This window comes from Oncorhynchus keta, chromosome 34 (genome assembly GCF_023373465.1).
Source record: "Oncorhynchus keta strain PuntledgeMale-10-30-2019 chromosome 34, Oket_V2, whole genome shotgun sequence".
In the NCBI taxonomy this organism is placed as follows: domain Eukaryota; kingdom Metazoa; phylum Chordata; class Actinopteri; order Salmoniformes; family Salmonidae; genus Oncorhynchus; species Oncorhynchus keta.
In genome coordinates this window covers 16,549,274-16,571,267 of record NC_068454.1, presented here as the reverse complement: position 1 = coordinate 16,571,267, position 21,994 = coordinate 16,549,274, and the positions used below count along the sequence as shown (strand labels likewise).

The 21,994-nt window shown below is 45.2% G+C and overlaps 2 protein-coding genes across 5 annotated transcripts in view; one reads left to right on the top strand and one right to left on the bottom strand.

The window, feature by feature from the left end:
* Nucleotides 1-10,161, bottom strand: part of sytl5 (synaptotagmin-like 5) — a 77,367-nt gene extending 67,206 nt beyond the window's left edge. For all 3 annotated transcript variants that reach the window (XM_052493293.1, XM_052493295.1, XM_052493294.1), the window contains exon 1: nucleotides 10,016-10,161. The gene's annotated coding sequence lies outside the window, so the exon portion shown is untranslated. The remainder of the gene's footprint in view (nucleotides 1-10,015) is intronic.
* Nucleotides 10,162-11,073: 912 nt separating this feature from the next.
* LOC118366783 (dynein light chain Tctex-type 1) lies at nucleotides 11,074-21,671 on the top strand. 2 transcript variants are annotated; one of them, XR_004822036.2, is made up of 6 exons: nucleotides 11,074-11,220; nucleotides 12,121-12,162; nucleotides 12,300-12,423; nucleotides 17,108-17,185; nucleotides 17,760-17,859; nucleotides 20,550-21,671. XR_004822036.2 is itself a non-coding variant. In XM_035749458.2 (5 exons), exons 1-5 carry the CDS (start codon nucleotides 11,194-11,196, stop codon nucleotides 20,624-20,626), a joined length of 348 nt encoding a protein of 115 aa, XP_035605351.1. In that variant the 5' UTR covers nucleotides 11,074-11,193; the 3' UTR covers nucleotides 20,627-21,671. The 2 variants fall into 2 exon arrangements, 1 of the variants encoding a protein (XP_035605351.1); XM_035749458.2 differs by lacking the exon at nucleotides 17,760-17,859.
* The last annotated feature ends 323 nt before the right edge of the window (nucleotides 21,672-21,994 follow it).

Below are 21,994 nucleotides of genomic sequence, written 5' to 3'. Positions count from 1 at the left end.
TTTGCAAACAGAAAACCACATCATATGAATAGCACAAACATGGACCCAGCACAGGCCCCAATCCAGGCTGACTGGTCAAGTAGCCACTGGCTGGAGGAGCCAAGGGAATAGTAACATAAGAGGTTTATGAGGCAGTCTCAGAACAAATACTGACAACACACACACACCTCCCTGTGTGTTGAATCCTACATTCCCTGGTCTCCTAGACAGCTCTGCAGAGGTTGATGTCTAATTCCCTGTGACTGGATTCTCTGATGGATGAGCTCTCTGCCTCCCCCACTGCCCCCTCTCCCGCCTCCCCTGCTGCCCCCTCCCCTGCCCCCTCTCCACCGTTGACCCCTCCCCTGCCTCCCCCTCTCCTGCCTCCCACGCCGCCCCTCCCCTCTCCTGCCTCCACCTCTGCTGCCTCCCCCTCTCCTGCCTACCCCTCTCCTGCACCTCCCTCTCCCCTCCCCTGCCTCCCCCTCTCCTGCCTCCCCCTCTCCTGCCTTCCCCTCCCCTGCCTCCCGCAGCCCTGCCTCCCCCTCTCCTGCCTCCCCCTCCTGCATCCCCCTCTCCTGTCTCCCCTCTCCTGCCTCCCCTCTCCTGCCTCCCCCTCTCCTGCCTCCCCCTCTCCTGTCTCCCCTCTCCTGCCCCTCTCCTGCCCCTCTCCTGCCTCCCCCTCTCCTGCATCCCCTCTCCTGTCTCTCCCTTCCTGCCTCCCCCTCTCCTGCATCCCCCCCCCTCTCCTGTCTCTCCCTCTCCTGCCTCCCCCTCTCCTGCATCCCCCTCTCCTGCATCCCCCTCTCCTGTCTCTCCCTCTCCTGCCTCCCCCTCTCCTGCCTCCCCTCTCCTGCATCCCCCTCTCCTGTCTCTCCCTCTCCTGCCTCCCCCTCTCCTGCCTCCCCCTCTCCTGCATCCCCCTCCCCTGCTTTTATTCTTTCTTAAACATACTTCTCTCCCTTCTCCCCCTTCTCTCCTGTGTGTGACTTATCTAAGTGCTTGTTCGTGGTTAGAGGGACATTAGGCGGCCCTCATAAATGTTCTGCAGATGATTCATGGCTGGGGAAATCCAGGGAGTGTAATGACTACAATACTACATTATAATGTGCTGGTCTTGTGCTGGGGACATATTGTTGATGATTGAATGTTTTTCTGAAGTTTAAAATAGAGCTACAATAATTCTAAAACCAGATTATTCTAACCAATGTCACATGGGTATCTGAACAAACAATAGCACAGGAAAACTATTTGTATTTTTGATGGTTCATTGATAATCTCCTTGGACACCTCTTCCATTTCTCTCCCATTCCTCTCCATCCTTTGCGATGAGCACGAGGCTTTCGCTTGACAAACTTGCATTGCGCCGTCAAATTCGCTCTCGTTGGTTTTGAAAAATCCACTAGACTAGGCCCTACAAATGATCCAGTTGAATCTATTAAATTAAAATGACCGTCATACTTGCCTGTGGCTATGTAACTTTGAACCAATGTAAGTTTAAAACGTGCTATGTTAATATGAAACATTTTGATAGGTTCAGTTCATGCTATTGCAAATGCAAGACTGGTCTCTGCGGCTATAGCTTACTAATGACTAGGTTAGTAGACCTACATACTGTCGAGAACCCAAGGCATTACATGTAATTAAGAAGGCATTCTACCTTATCCTAAGGGTTCTTAGCTATAAGCACCACTTACCAGTGGGACCATTTGAACTACAATCCCTATGCTCTGTTTTAAATTTAGAAACGTCAATAATCATCGCTTGTGATACGGTTTTCGAAACATATGGAATTATCTTTCATATCAGCGAGAAAGAATCTTTCAAATGAAAAAGATACACTTACTGTAGCAGGTCAGATCCATACGGATGTGTCCCTCCAACCGACAAACTACACTTCCTCCCCTGTTATGCTTACACACAGGTGTTTGAGCACGATAGATAGCTAATTAGCACAGGTGGTCATCTCTGTTTTCTGTCTGTCTTCTGTAAACAAGCGCTGTAACATGGAGATATGGCCGTGTGAGAACCCTAACCCTATAAAGGTGTGTAGGAATTTAATCTTTCTTTTTTTAAATTGTTATTTCTCACTGCTATGAAAGATAATTCCATATGTTTCAAAAACTGTACCGCAAGCGTTAGCTCTTCAAAAAACTAACCCGGCCAGAAGATACCTTCGTGAAAAGACGCTGAAGGTAGTTAGCGTATATGAATGGGCGAGGTTAGTACAGGCAAAATGTGTCAATTGTTGTTTCAAAATAGCCCAATAATAGCCCCTTCGAAAGGAACATTTTCTGATAAAAATCTATCTGTCATGGGCATCATTTTTTGTAAGCATTTTATTTATATATATATAAAATTAGCCTAGACGTCTACAACTCTGTCTAGACAACAAAAACAAGTCCGATAAATTGACCATCGTCAAACCAGTTTCTAGTAAGCCTGCCCACATGATATTACAGTTTCCTATATAATGATATAGTACTTACTATCTGAAGTTAACTGTAGTAAATTGTAGAATACTGTAGAACATTATACTCCACAGTGTAGTATCCCTCAATCATGTGCAGTACCTACTATATATTTGTGTAGTGTACTGTAGAATAATATACTACCCACTATAGTATTCCTTGATCATATGTAGTGCTTACTATAGAATGTTGTAGTATACTGTAGAATACTATACTACACACGGGACTATTCCTTGATCATGTAGTGCTTATTATAGAATGTTGTAGTATACTGTAGAATACTATACTACCCACTATAGTATTCCTTGATCATGTAGTGCTTATTATAGAATTGTATATGTCATGCCCTGACCATAGAGAGCCTTTTATTCTCTATGTTGGTTAGGTCGGGGTGTGACTAGGGTGGGTTATCTAGGTTATTGTATGTTTATGTTGGCCTGGTATGGTTCCCAATCAGAGGATGCTGTTTATCGTTGTCTCTGATTGGGGATCATATTTAGGCAGCCATTTCCCCCACTGTGTTTTGTGGGATCTTGTTTGTGTGTAGTGGCGTGTGATCATTCTATGACTTCACATTTAGTTTTAGCTCTTTATTGTTTTTGTGAGTTTCATTTCAATTAAACATGTGGAACTACGTACGCCGCGCCTTGGTCCGACATTCATTATAACGATCGTGACAGTATAGTATACTGTATAATACTATACACTGTAGTATCCCTCAATTGTGTAGTGCTAACTAAATACTACAGTAATGTCCGCAAAAGCACTAGTGTTAGCAAAACGCTACCGTTTTTTTCACTATAGTAATACTATAGTATTTAATTTGCATATACCCCACCCATTTCCCTCCCCATAGCCCAATTTGTGCCATCCATGAATGAGAACCCTACTGTACATGGCAAGTATAGACCATAAATTGCGTTCCCTAAAGTGAAACTATCCATTTACACTCCAGTCTTACTTACAAGAGGTCTGCTCAGTAATGATTTATTCATCCCGCTTCCGCTTCCGCCTGCACCCTGAGCTTTTCATACCCACCCACCCACTGGCTTTCTGTCTAACTCCCACCCACTGGCTTTCTGTCTAACTCCTACCCACCCACTGGCTTTCTGTCTAACTCCCACCCACTGGCTTTCTGTCTAACTCCCACCCACTGGCTTTCTGTCTAACTCCCACCCTTCCACTGGCTTTCTGTCTAATTCCCACCCACCCACTGGCTTTCTGTCTAACTCCCACCCACTGGCTTTCTGTCTAACTCCCACCCACAACTGGCTTTCTGTCTAACTCCCACCCACTGGCTTTCTGTCTAACTCCCACCCACAACTGGCTTTCTGTCTAACTCCCACCCACAACTGGCTTTCTGTCTAACTCCCACCCACCCACTGGCTTTCTGTCTAACTCCCACCCACTGGCTTTCTGTCTAACTCCCACCCACCCACTGGCTTTCTGTCTAACTCCCACCCACCCACTGGCTTTCTGTCTAACTCCCACCCACCCACTGGCTTTCTGTCTAACTCCCACCCACCCACTGGCTTTCTGTCTAACTCCCACCCACCCACTGGCTTTCTGTCTAACTCCCACCCACCCACTGGCTTTCTCTAACTCCCACCCACTGGCTCCAACCCACCCACTGGCTTTCTGTCTAACTCCCACCCACCCACTGACTTTCTGTCTAACTCCCACCCACCCACTGGCTTTCTGTCTAACTCCCACCCACTGGCTTTCTGTCTAACTCTGGCCTGTTAACTCCCACCCACTGGCTTTCTGTCTAACTCCCACTGGCTTTCCACCCACCCTTCCACTGGCTTTCTGTCTAACTCCCACCCACCCACTGGCTTTCTGTCTAACTCCCACCCACTGGCTTTCTGTCTAACTCCCACCCACAACTGGCTAACTCCCACCCACTGGCTTTCTGTCTAACTCCCACTCCCACCCTGGCCCTAACTCCTCCCAACTGGCTTTCTGTCTAACTCCCACTCCCACCACTGGCTTTCTGTCTAACTCCCACCCCCACTGGCTTTCTGTCTAACTTCCCACCCACTGGCTTTCTGTCTAAATCCCAACTTGCTTTTGTCCTCCCACCACTGGCTTTCTGTCTAACTCCCACCCCCACTGGCTTTCTGTCTAACTCCCACCCACCCACTCTAACTGGCTTTCTGTCTAACTCCCACCCACACTCCCCCACTGGCTTTCTGTCTAACTCCCACCCCACTGGCTTTCTGTCTAACTCCCACCCACACTGGCTTCTGTCTAACTCCCACCCACCAACTGGCTTTCTGTCTAACTCCCACCTAACTCCCACCCACCCACTGGCTTTCTGTCTAACTCCCACCCACCAACTGGCTTTCTGTCTAACTCCCACCCACCCACTGGCTTTCTGTCTAACTCCCACCCCCACTGGCTTTCTGTCTAACCCACCCACCCACTGGCTTTCTGTCTAAATCCCACCCACTGGCTTTCTGTCTCCCACCCACTGGCTCCTAACTCCCACCCACTGGCTTTCTGTCTAACTCCCACCCACCCACTGGCTTTCTGTCTAACTCCCACCCACCCCCTGGCTTTCTGTCTAACTCCCACCCACCCACTGGCTTTCTGTCTAACTCCCACCCACCCACTGGCTTTCTGTCTAACTCCCACCCACCCACTGGCTTTCTGTCTAACTCCCACCCACTGGCTTTCTGTCTAACTCCCACCCACCCACTGGCTTTCTGTCTAACTCCCACCCACCCACTGGCTTTCTAACTCTGGCTTTCTCCCACCCACCCACTGGCTTTCTGTCTAACTCCTCCCACCCACAACTGGCTTTCTGTCTAACTCCCACCCACTGGCTTTCTGTCTAACTCCCACCCACCCACTGGCTTTCTGTCTAACTCCCACCCACTGGCTTTCTGTCTAACTCCCACCCACCCACTGGCTTTCTGTCTAACTCCCACCCACCCACTGGCTTTCTGTCTAAATCCCACTCACTGGCTTTCTGTCTAACTCCCACCCACTGGCTACCTGTCTAACTCCCACCCACCAACTGGCTTTCTGTCTAACTCCCACCCACCCACTGGCTTTCTGTCTAAATCCCACCCACTTGCTTTTTGTCTAACTCCCACCAACTGGCTTCCTGTCTAACTCCCACCCACCCACTGGCTTTCTGTCTAACTCCCACCCACCAACTGGCTTTCTGTCTAACTCCCACCCACCCACTGGCTTTCTGTCTAACTCCCACCCACTGGCTTTCTGTCTAACTCCCACCCACTGGCTTCCTGTCTAACTCCCACCCACTGGCTTCCTGTCTAACTCCCACCCACCCACTGGCTTTCTGACTAACTCCCACCCACTGGCTTTCTGTCTAACTCCCACCCACTGGCTTTCTGTCTAACTCCCACCCACTGGCTTCCTGTCTAACTCCCACCCACCAACTGGCTTTCTGTCTAACTCCCACCCACCCACTGGCTTTGTGTCTAACTCCCACCCACTGGCTTCCTGTCTAACTCCCACCCACCAACTGGCTTTCTGTCTAACTCCCACCCACCCACTGGCTTCCTGTCTAACTCCCACCCACCAACTGGCTTTCTGTCTAACTCCCACCCACCCACTGGCTTTCTGTCTAAATCCCACCCACTGGCTTTCTGTCTAACTCCCACCCACTGGCTTTCTGTCTAACTCCCACCCACTGGCTTTCTGTCTAACTCCCACCCACTGGCTTCCTGTCTAACTCCCACCCACCAACTGGCTTCCTGTCTAACTCCCACCCACCAACTGGCTTTCTGTCTAACTCCCACCCACCCACTAGCTTTCTGTCTAAATCCCACCCACTGGCTTTCTGTCTAACTCCCACCCACTGGCTTTCTGTCTAACTCCCACCCACTGGCTTCCTGTCTAACTCCCACCCACTGGCTTTCTGTCCAACTCCCACCCACTGGCTTTCTGTCTAACTCCCACCCACTGGCTTTCTGTCTAACTCCCACCCACCCACTGGCTTTCTGGCTAACTCCCATCCACTGGCTTCCTGTCTAACTCCCACCCACCAACTGGCTTTCTGTCTAACTCCCACCCACCCACTGGCTTTCTGTCTAACTCCCACCCACTGGCTTTCTGTCTAACTCCCACCCACTGGCTTCCTGTCTAACCCCCACCCACTGGCTTCCTGTCTAACTCCCACCCACTGGCTTTCTGTCTCACTCCCACCCACTGGCTTTCTGTCTAACTCCCACCCACTGGCTTCCTGTCTAACTCCCACCCACCCACTGGCTTTCTGTCTATCTCCCACCCACTGGCTTCCTGTCTAACTCCCACCAACTGGCTTCCTGTCTAACTCCCACCCACTGGCTTCCTGTCTAACTCCCACCCTCCCACTGGCTTTCTGTCTCCCACCCACCCACTGACTTTCTGTCTTACTCCCACCCACTGGCTTCCTGTCTAACTCCCACCCTCCCACTGGCTTTCTGTCTAACCCCCACCCACTGGCTTCCTGTCTAACTCCCACCCACTGGCTTTCTGTCTCACTCCCACCCACTGGCTTTCTGTCTCACTCCCACCCACTGGCTTCCTGTCTAACTCCCACCGAAACCACTGGCTTCCTATCTAACTCCCACCCACAACTGGCTTTCTGTCTAACGCCCACCGAAACCACTGGCTTCCTGTCTAACTCCCACCCACAACTGGCTTTCTGTCTAACTCCCACCCACAACTGCATTCCTGCAATTCTATTTTAGGCGTATATGACCCAGCTCACTTGCTGATGATTGCAGCAGTTGTCTGCCCTAAAGGCCATATCAACATGTGCAAAAAAATAACCTGACAAAAAGATTAAATACTACACAAAAAAAGGCTAATACTACACAAATAGACACTTGCATCGGCCAATAGGCTAGACGTAGTCTGAAGAGAACAGAGTTGGAGAGATTTGCAATTTCTCTTGAGCTATACCCTACCTTTTAGGAGTGGGATGATTTTCAGATGGAGACAAATATGGGCGAACAATATTTATTTCTAGGCAATAGTCAACTATAGTCTAATGATATTTAGGAAGTACATTTTCTTGGAACTATAACAGCCCCATCTTTCTCTGCCCATGCATAGGCTACAGCCTACTATTTTAGTTGAGACCACAGGTGCACCTGATCTCACACATCTGGCCACTGAATTTGAAGCAGCAAGAATGATGACAGTGGACACTTGCATTTTTTCTTGAGCTACGTTTTGCATATTGGATATAGCCTACCTTTTAGGAGGACGATTGTCAGGCAGAGAGGTATGAATGGGTAATCAATATTTCAGTAGTGTAAAGTACTTAAGTAAAAAATACGTTTAAGTACTACTTAAGTAGTTTTGGGGGGTATCTGTACTGTACTATTTATATTTATTAGCTTTTACTTCACTGCATTTCTAAATAAATGTACTGTTTACTCCATATATATTCCCTGACACCCAAAAGTACTCATGACATTTTAAGAGGTTAGCAGGACAGGAAAATGGTCCAATGCCAGGTCATCCCTAAACCAAACACAAATGGCTTCGTTTGTAAATGATGTCTGAGTGTTGGAGTGTGCCCCTGGCTATCTGTAAAATAAAACAAAGAACATTGTGCCGCCTGGTTTGCTTAATATGAAGAATTTGAAAGAATTTCTACTTTTACTTTTGACACAGTATATTTTAGAAATTAAATTGACTTGTTATACTTAATTATATTTAAAAACAAATAGTTTTAGATTTAGTAAAGTAGTATTTTATTGGGTGACTTTGACTTTGACTTGAGTCATTTTCTATTAAGATGTCTTTAGTTTTACTCAAGTATGACACGTGGGTGCTTTTCCACTATCGCAATATTTTATGATAAAGAAACCGCTCGCTCACCATGGTAGCCTATGCGCGCGATGCGCTTTTTCCTTTTCGACGATTATCAACAACACGTCGACTCACGTCCACTTCATTCCAGTATGAATATTTATTTACAGACACTGTAGCAAACTATATAGTCCAATCATATTTAAGTGAATTTCCTTAGAAAGATAAATGCCACATGATTCTCCACCCATGCATAGGCAGCCTAGTGTATTTCATTGAGACCAAACATAGAGTATACGCGCTCTTGGTCTAGCACACCCAATTTGAAGAGGGGAGGTAGGCTCCTTAACTTGAAGCAGTGCGTTCTGAGTGTGTGAATAATGCGACAGAGACGTGCTTTAAATACAATAGGCAGGCCTAAACTGACGCATACAAAGCAGAAAGACTACCGGTTCCATTATACTGGAAAAGATGGGTTAATCTGTGGACATCGGAGGGTTGGAGTTAAGAACTGAATGAATGGTGGATTGGCCGCGGAGGGTGAAAACAAATAGGAATATGTGTATAATTCTGTAACTACAGTTACCATCGATGTGAGCGAAATAGCTGTAAGTAGCAGTATAAATATTGTTATATGTTAGTTTACTCCACTTAGGGTATGGGTGGTAGGGTTGTGGTGGTAGGGGGTCAATCCTGCAGGAATGCTGCCCTCTACTACCTACATACAGTAGGTTTCTGCAAAACACTACAGTAAATACTACAGTATACTACTAATGTCAGCAAAAAACAATACAGTAAATACTACAGTATGCTACTAATGCCAGCAAAAACAATACAGTAAATACTACAGTATACCACCAATGAATGCCAAAACACTACAGTAAATAACACAAGGCGACAGGTAGCCTAGCGTTTAGCCTGTAACTGAAAGATTGCTGGTTAGAATACCCGATGACCAAGGCACTTAAACCTTTTACAGCACATTTGACTGCACCTAAAAATAAAACTACAGTAGCCTTTGCGGAGTCCCTAACCACTGGATGTCCGGTTTTCAGGGGAAATGGAAAGAGAGCAACTTCAGCATTTTGACGTTAACAAGGCAACACTCCATCTTAACTCGTCCACATTTCCCTAGATTGGTCGAACAGTGCAGAAAATAACCTCTCCCGGCAGTATTTTTTCTTCTTGTCAAGACAAGTATGTAAGGGTTCTAGTTTCAGGCATTTATTTGACACCTGTTACGTTAGGTTAATACTACAGTAAAAAAAAAACACTAGGCTACAGTGAATACTATAGAATATAAATATAGTAATACTACAGTATTTATACCATAGTATACTATAGTATTTTTCACGTGGGTGGAGAGCACAAAAAAACAATTTTGCTGCATTGCACCTGTCCAAACAAACACTTGTAGGCGAATGTAGGTTAGTTGAGACCTCACCTGAACTGAAACGTTTAATTTTATAATGACTATATAATTTAATGAATTTTCCATCATAAAATTATTTTGAATGTTTGTAACAAGTTACAGTATGAAATCAATAAATATAGTCTAACCGCAATTAGTAGCAAAAACTGCTTGTAGTTTAGGCGATCCTATGAGTGGTAACCACTATAATAATGCTATCGCGTTGGGAATGGCAGTGGTCTTAGTCGTTTGTTACGTCTTCGTCGGGAATCCCCTTCTCATAATCATTATGGGACACCGCAGTGCATGTTGCACACAACCACCATCAGAAAAGTATAACGTTTCTGTAAAGATTGCAACAGAAACCCTCTCTTACCTGAGAATTGCACTACAGCAAGTGGTGGCTTGGTATATCATGAGAGTAGCTGATGATGAAGACTATGCAGTCCGTCTCTTGGCGCGCCTCTATAGCGTATGATCACAGCTGTGGCATCAACAGCCCGGCTCCGCGCAGCAGCCGGGTGCTCCGGTGTGTAGGGGGCGTGGTCACAGTTTCGGGGAGCCAGCTGGGGCAGCTTCTCTGCTATCTGCTGAACCCTATTTAGGGTTTAATTTATCCAGTGGCAATGTACCGTGATATTGAATGTCCTAATAATATCCAATTGACTCAATAAGTCATACCGCAGTATCACATTATTTGTTCATATGTCTCTCTCTGTGTGTGTTAAAAGCGTGAGGAAGAAGTGTTCCAGATGTAGTTGGTGCAGATTGTGATATCGTACCCTACTTCAGCCCTGAGCTGTTACGGGATGCAATTATAGCGTTACAATTATATAATCACAATTCTATAATTACACAGAACACTGAATTATAGGATTTATTTTTTGTGAACAACTGTTTTCATTAGACCAATTTAAAAAATATTTATAAAATGCCTTTTTTTTTAAATAGGCAAGTCAGTTAATTAAGAACCAATTCTTATTTACAACGAAGGCCAAGGAACAGTGGGTTAACAGCCTTGTTCAGGGACAGAACGACATTTATTTCCTTGGCAGCTCAGAGATTCGATCTAGCAACGTTTCGGTTACTGGCCCAACGCTCTAACCACTAGTCTACTAGACTACAAACGCACCCCTGTCGGGCCAACACCATTCCCGACCTCCGTCAAAAACACAATATAAAACACAAACACATACAAATCAAATAATAACAATGAACAAACATTACAATCAAATAAAAAAGTACATACAAGATTGTTTACCACTATATCACCACCAATTAATTATAGGATCTTTGTGGATAAAAAAGTTATTGATCCTTTATCATAGCCTAGTGATGATCCACTATCGTTAATTTCCAGAAAATCTCGAATACCTCTCACCGCCAGGTGGCAGTCAATATAATCTACTACTTTCACTTGCAGTCGTTGTGGGTGTGTCTTGGTTTACAGAGTCGCTTTCTTTGATTATCTCCATCTCGGTGACAGATAATCAGAAAGAACAACAGACTCGGTGAAGAACCTTGTCGAAAGTGGAACATTTTGCTTTTAAAGCAATGGAGGAGTACAATTCCGGAGAGGAGGTAGATTGTGCATTAAGCTAGATACAAATGTATTATTTCAGACTTTGACACTGATTTCAAACGGCCGAGTTAGCTAGATGAATGGTCAGCGAGCTAGATAACGTTAGCATGCATTGCATTGAGGGTGCTGGCTTTGAAAACGTATCTGACGAGTACATGAGTATTTAATCAAGTAGTCAAATGAAACTGACACGATAATATACACCTTTCAAACATTTGTCATGCAAATTATGTCATATTATTGCATGTGGGGAATTTGTAAGTTTAGCAGCTAGCTGGGTGTGGTCAAATCAATCAGACTGGACTGGGCAGGACTTGATTAGTAGCGCACTAGCATCTATCAACATTCAGCAGAGGCATATCTACAGTATTATACAGATAAAACCTTCGTCTGTCCCCATAGGGTTTTACATGGAACCCGAAATGGTTCTCCTATGTGGACAGACGAAGAACCGTTTTAAGTTCTAGATAGAAAAAAAGGTACTAAGAGTTTAAATATGTAACGTTGAATCTACTTAGTTATACATCTTCCAGTAGCAGGCTGCAGTACACATTTTCTCTGTGCAAGTTATTCTGAAGATCCTATCAACAGTTAGCTATGAGTTTATTGCAGCAGTCCTTCCTCCCGGGGCTTGCCTGAAAGGATTTGATATCCAGGTCTTGACAGCTGTAGTGTTGACTAAGTTCTCACAGAGTGGAATGTCTGTCTGTCTGTGTACCCTAATTTGTTGTGCAAGGAAAAAGTAGGTCAGCTACTTTTGTGTGAATGAATGCTCAACACTCAACAGCACAAGCTTTTTGTTTTGAGTTGTATCATAACAAAGTAATCCACACTTTATGTTAAATGTTTTTCATAATTATTATTTTTTAAATATCTTTTTATATCGTTTGGAATCACAGGTGTCCTTCAACGCAGATGAGGCCAGTGTCTCAGTTAAAGAGGTAAAGGGATATTTGAAACATGTTTGTCAGCAGTGTTATTTCTTGGATGGTAAAGATGATCAAAAACACTGATTATCCCTTCATAGATGCTTGACTGTGTTGTCTTCCTTGCTGACTGTCTGGTGTCTGTGTCTCAGTGTATCGAAGCCATCATTGGAGGACTAGATTACAACCAGAACAAAGTGAACCAGTGGACTGCCAGCATCGTGGAGCACTCTCTCACCCAACTGGTCAAGCAAGGGAGACCATTCAAGTTCATAGGTATGATTGTAAGGATGTTATAACACAAGGAAGTTATGGTATTACAAGAGTCACTCGACAATTAGTCACATCAAAGTGGTGAGAAAACACAGTACCAGTCAAAAGTTTGGACACATCTACTCATTCTAGGGTTTTTCTTTATTTTTACTGTTTTCTACGTTGTAGAATAATAGTGAAGACATCAAAACTATGAAATAACACATGGAATCATGTAGTAACCAAAAAAGTGTTTAATAAATCAAAATGTATTTTATATTTAGGATTCTTCAAAGTCGCCACCCTTTGCCTAGATGACAGCTTTGCACACTCTTGGCATTCTCTCAACCAGCTTTATGAGGAATGCTTTTCCAACAGTATTGAAGGAGTTCCTACATATGCTGAGCACTTGTTGGCCACTTTTCCTTCACTCTGCGGTCCAATTTGGAATTTCTTTCCTTAACGCGTTTGTGTTGTGACAAGGTAGGGGTTGTATTCAGAAGATAGTTCTATTTGGTAAAATACCAAGTCCATATTATGGCAAGAACAGCTTGAATAAGCAAAGAGAAACAACAGTCCATCATTACTTTAAAACATGAAGGTCAGTCAATCTGGAAAACTTTGAAAGTTTCTTCAAGTGCAGTCGCAAAAACCAACAAGCGCTATGATGAAACTGGCTCTCATGAGGACCATCACAGGAAAGGAACACCCAGAGTCACCTCTGCTGCAGAGGATAAGTTCATTGGAGTTAACTGCACCTCAGGTTGCAGCTCAAATAAATGCTTCACAGAGTTCAAGTAACAGACACATCTCAACAGCAACTTCAGAGGAGACTGTGTGAATCAGGCCTTCATGATCAAATTGCTACAAAGAAACCACTACTATAGGACACCAATAATAAGAAGGGACTTGCTTGGGCCAAGAAACATGAGCATTGGACATTAGACCGGTGGAAATATGTCCTTTGATCTGATGATTCCAAATTTGAGGTTTTTGGTTCCAACTGCTGTGCTTTTGTGAGACGCAGAGTAGGTGAACGGATGATCTCCGCATGTGTGATCCCACCGTGAAGCATGGAGGAGGAGTTGTGATGGTGTGGGGGTGCTTTGCTGGGGACACTGTCTGATTTATTTAGAATTGAAGGCACAATTAACCAGCATGACTACCACATCATTATGCAGCGATATGCCATCCCTCCTGGTTTGTGCTTAGTGGAACTATCATTTGTTTTTCAACAGGACAATGACCCAAAACACACCTCCAGACTGTGTAAGGGCCATTTGATAAGTGTGATGGAGTGCAGCATCAGATGACCTGGCCTCCACAATGACCTGACCTCAACCCAATTGAGATGGTTTGGGATGAGTTGGACAGCAGAGTGAAGGAAAAGCAGCCAGACTGATCAGTCTCAGCAGAGGGAGAGCAGCAGACTGAGGGTCAGTCTCAGCAGAGGAGAGAGCAGCAACTGAGGGTCAGTCTCAGCAGAGGGAGAGAGCAAGTGCTCAGCGTATGTGGTAACTCCTCCAAGACTGTTGGAAAAGCATTCCTCATGAAGCTGGTTGAGAGAATGACAAGAGTGTGCAAAGCTGTCATCAAGGCAAAGGGTGGTTACTTTGAAGAATTTCAAATATAAAATATATTTTGATTTGTTGAACACTTTTTTGGGGATTCTACATGATTCCATATGTGTTATTTCATAGTTTGAATGTCTTCACTATTATTCTATAATGTAGAAAATAGTAAAAATAAGAAAAGCCCTTGAATGAGCAGGGGTGTGTGAACTTTTGACTGGTACTGTAGATGCAGTGAAAGATGAAGTTGTTTGTATCCCTTAGAACAGTGGTCACCAAGCAGCTGAGTGAGCATACATTTAAATAATTAGCTTTTTATTTTACTGCGCTAATGGTGCCTGCATCCGATGGTCAGTCTCAGAGGAGGGAGAGCAGCAGACTGAGGGTCAGTCTCAGCAGAGGGAGAGAGCAGCAGACTGAGGGTCAGTCTCAGAGGAGGGAGAGCAGCAGACTGAGGGTCAGTCTCAGCAGAGGGAGAGAGCAGCAGACTGATGGTCAGTCTCAGCAGAGGGAGAGAGCAGCAGACTGAGGGTCAGTCTCAGCAGAGGGAGAGAGCAGCAGACTGAGGGTCAGTCTCAGCAGAGGGAGAGAGCAGCAGACTGAGGGTCAGTCTCAGCGGAGGGAGAGCAGCAGACTGAGGGTCAGTCTCAGAGGAGCAGACTGAGGGTCAGTCTCAGCAGACTGAGGGTCAGTCTCAGCAGGGGAGAGAGCAGCAGACTGAGGGTCAGTCTCAGCAGAGGGAGAGAGCAGCAGACTGAGGGTCAGTCTCAGAGGAGGGAGAGCAGCAGACAGACTGAGGGTCAGTCTCAGAGGGAGAGGAGCAGACTGAGAGCAGCAGACTGAGGGTCAGTCTCAGCAGAGGAGAGAGCAGCAGACTGAGGGTCAGTCTCAGCAGAGGGAGAGAGCAGCAGTCAGTCTCAGCAGAGGGAGAGAGCAGCAGAGGGTCAGTCTCAGCAGGAGGGAGAGCAGCAGACTGAGGGTCAGTCTCAGCAGAGGGAGAGAGCAGCAGACTGAGGGTCAGTCTCAGCAGAGGGGGAGAGAGCAGCAGACTGAGGGTCAGTCTCAGCAGAGGGAGAGAGCAGCAGACTGAGGGTCAGTCTCAGCAGAGGTCTCAGCAGAGGGAGAGAGCAGCAGACTGAGGGGTCTCAGCAGAGGGAGAGAGCAGCAGACAGGGTCAGTCTCAGCAGAGGGAGAGAGCAGCAGACTGAGGGTCAGTCTCAGCAGAGGGAGAGAGCAGCAGACTGAGGGGTCAGCAGAGGGAGAGAGCAGCAGACAGTCTCAGCAGAGGGAGAGAGCAGCAGACTGAGGGTCAGTCTCAGCAGAGGAGAGAGCAGCAGACTGAGGGTCAGTCTCAGCAGCAGCAGACTGAGGGTCAGAGCAGAGGGGAGGGAGAGAGCAGCAGACTGAGGGTCAGTCTCAGCAGAGGGAGAGAGCAGCAGACTGAGGGTCAGTCTCAGCAGGAGGGAGAGCAGCAGACTGAGGGTCAGTCTCAGCAGAGGGAGAGAGCAGCAGACTGAGGGTCAGTCTCAGCAGAGGGAGAGAGCAGCAGACTGAGGGTCAGTCTCAGCAGAGGGAGAGCAGCAGACTGAGGGTCAGTCTCAGCAGAGAGGGGTCTCAGCAGAGGAGAGAGCAGCAGACTGAGGGTCAGTCTCAGGAGGGAGAGCAGCAGACTGAGGGTCAGTCTCAGCAGAGGGAGAGAGCAGCAGACTGAGGGTCAGTCTCAGCAGAGGGAGAGAGCAGCAGACTGAGGGTCAGTCTCAGCAGACTGAGGGTCAGTCTCAGAGAGGGAGCAGCAGCAGCAGACTGAGGGTCAGTCTCAGCAGAGGGAGAGAGCAGCAGACTGAGGGTCAGTCTCAGCAGAGGGAGAGCAGCAGACTGAGGGTCAGTCTCAGCAGAGGAGAGAGCAGCAGACTGAGGGTCAGTCTCAGCAGAGGGAGAGAGCAGCAGACTGAGGGTCAGTCTCAGCAGAGGAGAGAGCAGCAGACTGAGGGTCAGTCTCAGCAGAGTCTCAGGAGGGAGAGCAGCAGACTGAGGGTCAGTCTCAGCAGAGGGAGAGAGCAGCAGACTGAGGGTCAGTCTCAGCAGAGGGAGAGCAGCAGACTGAGGGTCAGTCTCAGCAGAGGGAGAGAGCAGCAGACTGAGGGTCAGTCTCAGCAGAGGGGAGAGCAGCAGACTGAGGGAGTCTCAGCAGAGGGAGAGAGCAGCAGACTGAGGGTCAGTCTCAGCAGAGGGAGAGAGCAGCAGACTGAGAGTCAGTCTCAGAGGAGGGAGAGCAGCAGACTGAGGGTCCGTTTCTCAACATCCCTCGCTCTCCCTTTCCTCCACTGACACTGACCAAAAAGGGACACCGTCTTCCAGCTGATGCCAAAACTCGAGTCGCACCGCATTATTTCTGCCTCATGCACAAATTCACGTTTTGAAATTTCACAGTATCAATTTTGCCATAGCTTTCTTTATGCCTGCTAATAATAATATAATAATATATGCCATTTAGCAGACGCTTTTATCCAAAGCGACTTACAGTCATGTGTGCATACATTCTACGTATGGGTGGTCCCGGGAATCGAACCCACTACCCTGGCGTTACAAGCGCCATGCTCTACCAACTGAGCTACAGAAGGACCACGTTAAGGACACGTTACTGTGGACTCGGTCATCTGAGTAATTTGATTGGCCAACGGTGATGTAGTGCACTTAATTTCCTCTCCAGGCCCACCGGGAAGGCAGAGTTTGTACCTTCAGACACATGAAATGGCAACAGTTTGCACAGGACAGCTGAATTGGCTCCACCTACCGCCAACAGACCAATACATAATATAAAAAAATAGGAACACAAGGCTTTATCATTGGGTTTTTTACAGAAATGTTTGGCGATCGACTGGAAATGCCTTGGAGATCGACAAGTCGATCGCGATCGACCGGTTGGTGACCACTGCCTTAGAAGAAGGCTATTCTACTCCACCCTTAACAAGCTGGATGATGGGCCCTGTGTGTGCTCCCGGTCGCAAAGTGCTGTAGAATAGCATTATGATTAGAGGTATATCTATATGATAGCCTTTGTGACCAGGAGAAAAGCCCTGTGCATGACAGAATGCCTACAGCAGGAAATGTATCTTCAATATGGTCTTGTGTTCCAGTGAACTGTGCCATCATGCAGAAGAGTGGTGCTGGTCTCCACACGGCCAACTCCTGCTACTGGGACACTGCTACTGATGGTGAGAGAGATGAAACCCCCATGCATACTGTACTAACCTTTGAACAGCCATTTGCTTTTGTTGTGCTAATGAACAGTGTATTACGTTTTGGCTTATTCAGAAGGGTGCAACAAAGTATGGCCCGACCGATATGGACCTTTTTAGCGCTGTATCGGTATCGGCGATAATTCCACCAATAACCGATATTTAATAAATAGGATAGGGAAAAAAGGGAATCTTATGCTTATCTGAACATTGTTTCATTTAAGGTTGTCCCCGACTACAAAAAATATTTGGTCGACCGAGTCTGTTCTTTTGACCAATCGATTGGTTGAAATTTTAAAACGTATATTTTTCCATATATAGACATATCCTATGTGTTTTAATCAAATCCACTATATGCACTGAGCTAGTCTGATTCTTTAAGCAAACTGTTTGATGAAATAATTAAGACACAAATGACTAGAGGGAGTCCGACCGCAATTGATTTGATTGTGCCGCCTGGCTCAGATTGCTGCGTTTTGTAAAAAAAAACAATAAAAACAGTGAGTGACTGTGTGACTAGCACCCGTTCTCTCTCTCCTCCCTGCTGCAGAGACCACCACAGAACATCATTGTGTGCAGCGCTGTCCGTGTTGCTGAAGCTGCAACATGATTAGACATTTGACTGAAAAGTGATGTTGACGAAATCCCTGGTTTGTTTAGTCAAAACATTCCCTATTCCCTCAGCCCTTGCTCTCTTTAGGTGACACATGTATGCATCACATGCCCGTGGCCAATAGGGCCTGACCTATAGCATATCATAATCACATCAATAAATTGGTTATAAACAAACTCTGAACATTGTAACACGTGACAGCAAAACGGATGCAGAGGGCGTGACAAATAAACTGGAAACGGGAATGTTTACTGGTTACGCTGGAGGTAAAGGGGAAGCCAGATGTGTGGAGTACATGTGACTAGTTGTGGAAAACACTGGAGATCAAGAAAAAGAAGGTAAGGAGCAAGCTCCGTGTGCATATTAAGTCTGTGTGTGCCATACAGGTGCTGTTAGATTACAATATCATTTTTCTGACCATTTGGAACAATGTAAACAAGTTATAAGCATTCCAGAGAGCCGGTTATAAGCGTTCCAGAGAGCTGGTTATAAGCGTTCCAGAGAGCCGGTTATAAGCGTTCCAGAGAGCTGGTTATAAGCGTTCCAGAGAGCCGGTTATAAGCGTTCCAGAGAGCCGGTTATAAGCATTCCAGAGAGCCGGTTATAAGCGTTCCAGAGAGCCGGTTATAAGCGTTCCAGAGAGCCGGTTATAAGCGTTCCAGAGAGCCGGTTATAAGCGTTCCAGAGAGCCGGTTATAAGCGTTCCAGAGAGCCGGTTATAAGCGTTCCAGAGAGCCGGTTATAAGCGTTCCAGAGAGCCGGTTATAAGCGTTCCAGAGAGCCGGTTATAAGCGTTCCAGAGAGCCGGTTATAAGCGTTCCAGAGAGCCGGTTGGAACGTTTTTTTGTGACTGCTTTATTATAACAGTCTCATTCATCCGTGAAATGGAACGGTTTAGGCCTATTTATTATTTACTCAAATTAGTCTTTGGTCGCTTTATTTTATTTTGCATTTCACATCATGAATGACTCGTATGCTGTGTGTCGACATGAACAAATAAATGATTGATTGATACAGTAGCCTGTAACTATTGAAATACAGGCCTAAGTAAGTTATGGTATTAAGACTAAACAGGATGCGCTCTTAGGTCTGCAGCTTGATGGTGGTTATACAAGGCTGCTATACTAAGACCACTAATGATAATGACATTACTTATTATTATAATAATAATAACAATAAGGAGATCAAGGAAAAAGGAAAGTTATTTTTATTATAAATATTTCTGACAATTTGGAACAATGTAAACGACACAATGTATGATAAATAATACCAGAAAGGCTGGTTAACGAGAGGAAAAAGTGTAAAGCCTTTATTACAGCAAAGATGAAAAATAGCAGAATTTGTGAAATTGTTTCGTGAGGCTTGGTTCTCGTGGAATCAATCAACCAAACACTCACTCAAACAGGCAACGGAAGCAGGATCTTTCTTATTTCTGTAGATATACAGTACCAGTCAAAAGTTTGGACACATCTACTCATTCCAGGGTTGTTCTGTATTTTTACTATTTTCTGACCTCAACCCAATTGTGATGGTTTTGGATGAGTTGGACCGCAGAGTGAAGGAAAAGTGGCCAACAAGTGCTCAGCATATGTAGGAACTCCTTCAAGACTGTTGGAAAAGCATTCCTCATAAAGCTGGTTGAGAGAATGCCAAGAGTGTGCAAAGCTGTCATCAAGGCAAAGGGTGGCGACTTTGAAGGATCTGAAATGTAAAATATATTTATACACTTTTTTGGTTACTACATGATTCCATATGTGTTATTTCATAGTTTTGATGTCTTCGCTATTATTCTACAATGTAGAAAATAGTACAAATAAAATCCCTTGAATGAGCAGGTGTGTCCAAACTTTTGACTAGTTCTGTATATAGATTTATAAAGCCAGTCACATTTAACAGTTAGGCTGTTTGCTATTATGCACCGAGCAACATGGTCTGGAATAATGCGCCAATTCAACAGCGCACTGATGTGTTTCAGAACCGCAGACAGTTACCACAATCCAACGTGGCAGAAAGTGCATTTGTTATAAAATATTCACATTTTTATTTGTTGTGCCATTGTTTCATAATATAACCATATCAAATGTCAGTAGCACATGTCTTAGACTGATGGAGTGTGCCATCCCATCGGCCTCCAGAATGGATCAGTCCACTCAGACAGGAGCCAATTAGTCTTGTACAACATGATTATACTTTATTTTATTTTATTGCTACTGCTCGACTAAATAAGTCTTGGTCGTCCAACAGCCTATCGTCCAAACAATCGACCAGTCGACTAAATGGAGTCAGCCCGAGTTTCATTGTTGTCACAATGTAAGAAATCAACATTTGAAGCATATTTCTTGGACAATTGCTCTTTGGGATGGCAATTTATGAGAACTCGGTGTGGAAAAATGACCCTTTTTCATTTTCCTGCTGTGAAACAGCATGTTGGCAGATATATTGGTACATTTTGTCCCCCAATTGGTATTGGGCCCTCCAAAAAAACATTGGTCGGGCTCTAATAGAAAAGTATTGTACTGTACATACATGATTCCCTGTTATTTTCTGGAAAAAGGAATCTGGTCATTCTCTGTTTCTATCTGCGTATGTTTTGAAATGTTGCTCTCCACTGAAGAAGCCACACGTTGGAATGTATTTTGCGTGTCCAAATTGGTTCTGATGTGTTGAATCTGATTGGTTGAGATCTAGTGGGTTGACCTGATTGGTCTTTGTGGTGTCCTCCCACAGGAAGCTGCACGGTCAGGTGGGAGAACCGCACCATGTACTGTGTGGTGAGTGTTTTCGCCGTGGCCTTGACCTGTTAACGTGCCCCCCCCCTCGCACTGAGCTGAACACAACCTGGCATGCACCAGCACCACCAAGCCTCGAAGATCCAAGCTGATTACCCATGCAAATAAATGTCTGTTGTACAACATCTTTCAACCCCACACTCTCAAACTTTGACCACTCCCAATGGGAACCATAGGATGGGAAATTGTGATGTTGCTATAAGTGGTGGATACATAGTGTTGTCTGTGTGTAAATGTAAATAGACCAGTAGTTCTAGAGATATGCTCAGCATGGACTTAGAAAATGGAACTGACCACACTGGACATGTGGAATATTAATGACTAAATTAAATACATCCCATTTACAGTTTCAACAGTGTGTTGTAGTTGAACCTCTATAAAAAATAATAATAATTGGAGTCTCAAAGCAGAGGTCAGGTTTAATACATTCCTAACAGAGTGCAGAGAGAGACATTGGAGGTTCCGTTGGAGCATTGCAGGTTTATGACGGTGTACTTTCTCTTTAAGAATGTGTATTATATTTATTCTAAGATCATTCCCTCTGGATTGTTGAAGTTGTAGCTCTCCTGTATGTTGTATCACATTTACCTCACTAGCCCTTATATAATTTGTGATATTAAATGGACTGAAAATGCTCATGACACTACAAATATGACTTGTGACTGACCGTGTTTGTACATTGACCTTTGTCATGAAATGTATTATTTAACTATCGGCACATGATTTCCTGGTGTTTAATTGAGTCTCACCAGTAAAGCAGGTTGACAGAATAGCTAATGAGGTTTAGGATGGGGTGAAACAAGTGCAACTGCTGGTTTCTTACCTTACACACATTCCTGTACATAAGGGGGTTGAGGCAGTAGTTATGGTGATTCTCTTTTGTTGTTACAAATTGTCTATTTGCTGCATTGTTGTTGTAATAAATTCTATGTACCAGATGGATCGAGAGGAATTAGGATGCTTACTAATCACAGATTTTTAAAACGAGCACTGCAAATCTTCTTTAAGCCTTTAATGTCTAAACATAGACTCACCTCATCTATTAAAACTCACATGACTAGCTTGTCTCAGAGTTTATTCATTTTTCATTAAGGAAAATGATAAGCATGAAAAGAGGCCAACACATTAATCTGTCTATACAGGTCTGATGAAGCAGGGCTATCCTGAGTCTGTGTACAGGTCTGATGAAGCAGGGCTATCCTGAGTCTGTGTACAGGTCTGATGAAGCAGGGCTATCCTGAGTCTGTGTACAGGTCTGATGAAGCAGGGCTATCCTGAGTCTGTGTACAGGTCTGATGAAGCAGGGCTATCCTGAGTCTGTGTACAGGTCTGATGAAGCAGGGCTATCCTGAGTCTGTGTACAGGTCTGATGAAGCAGGGCTA

Bases quoted from the DNA above. Each gene is read 5' to 3' on its own strand.
- LOC118366783 (XM_035749458.2), top strand. From the start codon at position 11,194: ATGGAGGAGTACAATTCCGGAGAGGAG. The intron at 12,424-17,107 runs GTATGATTGTAA...CTTGTGTTCCAG, and splicing joins GAGACCATTCAAGTTCATAG to TGAACTGTGCCATCATGCAG. The intron at 17,186-20,549 runs GTGAGAGAGATG...GTCCTCCCACAG, and splicing joins CTGGGACACTGCTACTGATG to GAAGCTGCACGGTCAGGTGG.